The 6,923-nt window shown below is 29.9% G+C and overlaps 1 protein-coding gene across 1 annotated transcript; it reads left to right on the top strand.

Moving 5' to 3' along the window:
• Positions 1–4,644: 4,644 nt before the first annotated feature.
• On the top strand, positions 4,645–6,203 carry LOC123198643 (U-box domain-containing protein 27-like). Its single transcript, XM_044613378.1, has one exon. It carries the CDS (start codon positions 4,797–4,799, stop codon positions 6,036–6,038), a length of 1,242 nt encoding a protein of 413 aa, XP_044469313.1. The 5' UTR covers positions 4,645–4,796; the 3' UTR covers positions 6,039–6,203.
• The last annotated feature ends 720 nt before the right edge of the window (positions 6,204–6,923 follow it).

Raw genomic sequence — 6,923 nt, 5'->3', positions numbered from 1 at the left:
AACTGAACCAAAAAATCAGTTTTTTAATATTTTTACATCGATATCTGAATCAATTTTTCAAATAACTTAACTTTCAGTTTGATTTTTTATTTAAAAATTAATTCGATTTGATTATCAGATAATTTTAACACCTCCACTAACCTCGAAGATGACTCATTCAATCAATACTCTAGTCATTCAGGTCAAATCCAACCTTGTAGTGGAGAATCTAATTGTTTTTACAAGTCAATGGAGTGGGTATACAATATAACATGATAAACACATTGAAAGTAGCACTGTCAACAATGTTTTTTTTTTTTTTTAATTGAAACCCTCTTCAAATTGATTTTGTAGTCCTTCATTTGAATATCAACTTGGAATATTATTAGTATAATATTGTGTAGGAATAATAAAAGAATAACAAAGACTTCGCCAACTAATTACCCAATTATAAGAGATTGTTTATTCTATAATTTACGTTGAAAAGCATTTTATATTAATGAAAAATCATATGCTTTGACAAAAAAAACTATTTAATTAAAAAAAAATAACTTGATGAAACATCTTATTTTGTTAATATAGTGCGATTATCCACACAAATAATACAATATTAAATAAAATTATCTATATTTCGTCAAACCATTTTGCGATTTTTAAACTTTTAAAAATATTTTATATACATATAATGTGTATGTTCAATGTTTATCCAAATCAAAATTTTAAATTTGTAATATTGAGAATCACGATAACAAGTACTACAGTTATGTTGTTGAGTATTTAGGTTGTAATTTGATAACGTAATAATATGATATCAAAAATGTCGTTCATTAACCTTTGTACAATGTTGAATTTATAGGAGAAATGATTAGAATTATATAAGTAATTCCATAGTTGAACGTTTGAAATTATGTTATTATAAAAAGTAGAAGATCGTTTGCCCCTTAATTTGACATGTGTTGATTATTTTTCAAACTGTGATTGAAGATATTATAAAAAATGATCTAACGATAAACTATACTTGTATGTTAAATATCTCATGAAAAATGATATAACTATTAAGAGTCACTCAAATTGTATTCTAAACAGAATATCTATTACTCGTATTATCTCATAGATTGATAATGTAAATAGTGTGATTAGTCGTTGCATGTGTTTAGCTAGTTGTTATGTGATAATTAATCGTCTTTTTGTCATCGATTTTGTGAGTTTGATAAAAAAGATGTCATGTCACATAATATGAATAGTTTATGCGTACGCAAAAAATTAAAAAAGAAAAATCTTAAATTCTTCTTTGGTAAAATCATTTTAAACTAGTCATATTAGTAAAAGGTAAAAGTTACATATTTTTACAGAATGATGATCTAAACCTAAAATTGGGAGAATATCCACAAATTAAATTAAGTCAAATTAAACAGGCAAATATTGTTCATTAAATTGCCACTTTCAACAATTTCATAGGAATATTAACTCACTTTTTAATGGCATAGTTGAATAAACTGTTGCACCGCCATACTTTTACTTAATTTCTTCGCAACATATTCTAGTCTAGAGATAAGGTCTAGATCTACCTTCTTAATTGTTTGTAATTTTAGCTGACTTTAAAATAATAGTAAATTAGTTTTTGTAAGAGAAAAACCATTAAAAAAAGATATATAATTATGGGTCTAATTGAGATTTTATTTTTAATTTAAAATAACTTAATTATATAATAATATATCATTTAAATATCTAATTAAATATTCGAAATTTGATACTCATAATTTTACCGTAAGATAATTAGCTCAATATTTGTTAGTGTAAGTTTTTATTGGGATTTTGTGATTTATTTTCCTAATTGTTTATTATAAAGTAATAAAACTATATTTATCTATTTTGTATATATAAATAGGTATATATTTATTTATATGTATAATAATATAATTGAATGATTTTGAATTAAAGATAAAATAATATTCAATAATGTAAAAGACTATGTTTAAGGGTTTACTATACTTGTGAAACCATAATTTATCTAGTACAGTGATTGTAAGTTTGATTACAGTACCCTAATTTTAACCATCCCACAAATATGAGTGAAATCCTTGGTTACCAAAATATATATATGCACAAAAAAAATTATGATGAGTATTAAATTTGGTATAATAATAAATTATTATTATATGATAGGATAATATTGAATTAAAAATAAAATAATATCTAATCATATAATTATATATTATTATTAATAATTTTTAATTTGATTTTTATCATAAATACGTATAACATTGGTCAAACTTAAATAAACGAATAAAGCCTGCAATTGGAGTTATTGAGTCTTGGAAGACAAATTTTTGTAAGAAAAATGTAACGCTAGGAGTTTCTAAAATTGACTTTGAACACAGCAGTGGAGTAAGCAAACTTCTTAATTAATTGCCGTATACAACATAAGAAGGAAACCCACCGAATTGTTAATTGACTTTGAATAAAATTGTTGTTACTATCACAATCACCAACACGACGCCGTAATGTACACGCCTGTCTCTATCATTTATTTTCATATATTTCTGCGTACGTGGTTAATGCCACGGCCTCTTTCATTGCTTCATCAAAATTTTTAGTTTTTTTTTTCTTAATAAATTCAGAATTTAATATTTAATTGTAATGCATCATTCAACAATAGACATAATGTTTTTATTTTTTTTCTACTGAGACTCGACATGAGAAAATTCAACAATAAAAAAGAAAAAAAACTCTAATCATTCTCCGTCAAAAATTAATACAAGTATCGATCACAATAAATAAAATAAAGTTTAATAAGGTGAAAAAATCCCTTATAAAGTAAGCTTCGACCTAATTAAAAAGGTGTAATGATCTGGGTACTGTCTCCAACGGAAAATTAAAGGAAAATAGATTTCAGAAATGAAGTTTGGAGTGAAGAATGATGGCGAAAACCTTTGTAGAATGCCAAGGCATGCATGGAAAGCAAAAGGAACGAAAATGGAGGGGAAAATTGGCAATGAAGTGGAGTACAGTAAGAAAGAAGAGAAGAAATAATAATAATAATAATAATAATTATGGTGAAAACTTTCGGTGGAATTGCACGCTTCAATTCTCTTTATTAAATCTATCAACTATGGAAGCTTTTGTATTTCATCATTATTTACTTGTCTCTCTCTTTTTTTTTTTTTTTAAATCATAATTCATAATCTTTTTAGTTTTATTTATAATTCAAAAAAAGTTACTAATTACTATATATATATAAATATATTTAAATTTCATAATTTTTTTTTAAAAGAAATGCTAAAGTCATTCATGCTATATAAATTAATTTTTTTTTGTATAGGAATACAAAAATATTTATGAAATAGTGAGTTAATTAAACAGTTGAAATGATTCCAAAAAATAATTTTGAATATGATCCCAGGAGGTACTATAAAAAGAAAATACGATTATAAGCCGTTTTCCCAATTTTCTACTATTTTTAGTTCAAAAAAATATTTTCTTTATATTAATATCCCGTAAAAAATCGAATTATAATACCAATAACTATTTATTAGTTCAAATAATTAAAAGACTTTTTAGAAATATATTATCTACTTTATTAATTATTTTTATTTTAAATAATCCTTCAAATTACCTTATATTCAATAATTTTATTAGTTTCATCATAAAAGGTTTTTATTTTCTAAAATAAAAAAAGTATTTTGCATAAATTACGGGTTCCACACGTGCCGTATAATTATTTGAAAATCTTTAATGATGGAGTGGTGGAACGCTCAACAATTCATCTTCTAATTTTGATGATAAAAATAATTATTTCTCATTAAATTAATTAATCCTTGTATCTTAAGTTACACTTAATGACAAATTAAGTTGATGCTAGTCACTTAAGTCATTATTATTATTTTTAGTAATATATATATACAAGGCTGGAACCATAAAATAAAAATTGAAATATGATTTAATAAAATTAATTAGTTCATTATACATGTATCTAAACAAAATAATAAGAAAAAAAATTAATAAAAAAAGCAAGAGGATATTAAAGAATTAAAATAAAAAAGTAATTCTTTTGCACGAAGAAATTAAAACAAAACAAGGAAGGAGAAGAAGCAGACTGAGGTGGAGCGACAATATAAAAAAGCGAAACCCCCGAATAAGGGCTGGTTGGTCCACTACTCCCATTCAATAAATAATATAATTTTTATTTTCTAAATTACCTAATTTCCTTAGACATAAAAATAAAATAAAATAATAATCCCCCACCCCCACCCACGTATCTAAAGTCTATACAGCTATGTATCTACAAGGTAAGTGATGTAACCGGGCCGACCAAGCGAACCGTCTGTGGGTCCACTTGTAATTGCCCTCTGGACCCCACCCCACGTTCCCCTCCTTATTATGCGCATTTATTATCAATCATCCTACTCTTACTTTCCTCCACGTGTACCACTATCTCCCCATCGGTCTCATCCTAACCGTCTATCATGTTTTGTTTCGAAATCCAACGGCCTTGATTAGATTACGTAAGATAAAAAACTGCATCAACACCATCATACCCGGACGGAAGTAAAAGGAAAATATATTTGAAAAATAAAATGATAGTTTGACCGAAGACCAAAGTGCGAGAGAATATTATTATAAATGAAAATAAAGAAATGATAACGTCATCATACCTTTGACTATATTTCTCTTTCTTCTTTAAACCTGCCTCCACTCTCTTCTCTTCTCCTCCACCACCTTTCACTTCGGATTTTATTTTTTCTATTTCTTCAAATTTCCTGTGAATTTTCTCTCACTTTCTCGCTGCCAAACAAGCCAATACGAGAGAAAAAAACATGGTTAGGGATGATTTGCTCATTACGGTACCGAGTTTCTTCAGGTGTCCGATTTCACTTGACGTGATGAAATCACCTGTCAGTCTCTGTACGGGCGTGACCTATGACCGAGCCAGCATCCAACGCTGGTTAGACAGCGGCAACAACACGTGTCCGGCGACGATGCAGGTCCTTCACAGCAAGGAGTTTGTTCCTAACCGTACGTTACAACGTCTCATCCAGATCTGGTCAGACTCCGTGCCGCAGGACCGAGTCGATTCAACCGAGTCAGCGAACGTAGTCATTTCTCAAGATCAAGTTAAGGACATCATAAAAGTAACGGATATTAAAAATGAAGATTTACTGGAAAAATTCTCCAAGATAATCACCTTCGCGCGAGAATCTGACGAGAACAAGAAATTCCTCGCGAAATTGGACGGCTTCGTCGTCATGCTGGTTGAGATTTTGAGTAATGTTAAAGATAAGAACATTTTGGAGCAAGTAGTTAGGATTTTGGCGTTGATTTTGAACAAAATTGAAGGTCAAGAAAATATGATGAACTTATTCTTGAAGAAATATCAAGATAGCTTGACTTCGCTCCTCCTCGTTTTGAAACAAGAACAAAACGTTGATTCAAAAATTGAATCGCTCAAAATCCTGGAATTCATCGCCGTAGACGCAGAGTCGAGGTTTTTAATCGCCGAGAAAGACGGATTATTATCGGAGCTCAAACGCATGTTAACTTCAAACACCGCCGATCAACCTCTAATCGGCGCGTGTTTATCGTTTTTAGTTGCAATATCAGTATCCAAACGCGTGAAGTCAAAGTTAACAACAAACTACAAACTCATCCCAGAGCTGAAGAAACTCATTACCGACCGCAACGTTACCGTTTCGACAGCGGAAAAGGTATTGAAATTACTAGAAGCTTTATGTTACAACAAGCAAGGTAGGGCAGAGATTTGCAACGATTCAAATCTAGTGCAAGCGATTGTTCAGAAAATGTTGAAAGTATCGGGTGTAGCAACGGAGCATGCGGTGACGATAGTGTGGGGCGTGTGCTACTTGTTTAGAGATCCGCGGGCGCAGGAGGCGGTGACGGCGGGTAACGGATTGACGAAGATTCTGATGGTGATGCAGAGCAATTGCTCGCCGGAAGTGCGGCAAATGAGCTCCGACTTGTTGAAAATATTTCAGGTGAAATATAAGGCGACTTGTTTGTCTAGTTACGATACTAAAACGACTCATATTATGCCGTTCTGAGTGCACAGAAGAATGTGTTTGGATGGGGAGAAAAGTGGGTGTTTGGAGATCGTACTTTAAAAGGGGAAAATTATAAATATTTGTAAATGAAAGGAAAATTTTGTTAGTGAATACGATCACAGAATTGAGAATTAATTCAATTTTATTAATCTTTCTCTTTCTGTATTTGCTGTTCATTTGTTTCAAAACCCAGAAGTGAGTGCAAATTATAGTGGGAAATGTCCAACCAATCAAGAGCCTTATGGTTGAGTCTAAACATATCAACTCGATGCACCACTTTGCCTTCAGATCTTTCTCCTCCGCAGTTTTGTCATAAAAAAGACACTGCCATTCTCTCGAAGAATGGACACTACCTAAGAAGTCTTTCTCTTCCGCAGTAAAAGCCTTCTTGAATTTTAACTGGCAAATGCTACTGGATTTCACTTATGAACTGGAGCGAAATTTAATTTGTTAACTTCAACGTTAACGTGCACCTCAAACGGCAGTTCCTCCATACCATCAAGTTCTAGTTGATTCACCACCACCAAAGAATTCACCATGGATCTGGTTGGATGTTGAATTTCTGGTTGCAAGATTATTTAAATAAGGCCAAAAAGACTTATTCCTACCCAAGTTTTAGTCCAAAAGACTTTTTCCCACCCAAGGTTTAGTTCATAACCAAACTCTCATCCGTTAAATTTTAAAAATTCAAATTTTCATTCGTCAGTTATTAAAAAATTAACAAAATTCATTAAATTTATGGATATAATTGTTAATTCATTAGTAATATTTAAAAAAAATAAAATTTTATCTCGTTTTTACCACTTAATTTTAAAAACTAAAATTCTCCCCTTCCAAACCAAAGTTTTAAAAAGTTTTATTCTTTTAGGGTTTTATTTTTTTTCC

Source organism: Mangifera indica, chromosome 16 (genome assembly GCF_011075055.1).
Source record: "Mangifera indica cultivar Alphonso chromosome 16, CATAS_Mindica_2.1, whole genome shotgun sequence".
NCBI classification, from domain to species: Eukaryota; Viridiplantae; Streptophyta; class Magnoliopsida; order Sapindales; family Anacardiaceae; genus Mangifera; species Mangifera indica.
The sequence above is the reverse complement of the archived record's forward strand: the minus strand, read 5'-3'. Positions and strand labels throughout refer to the sequence as shown.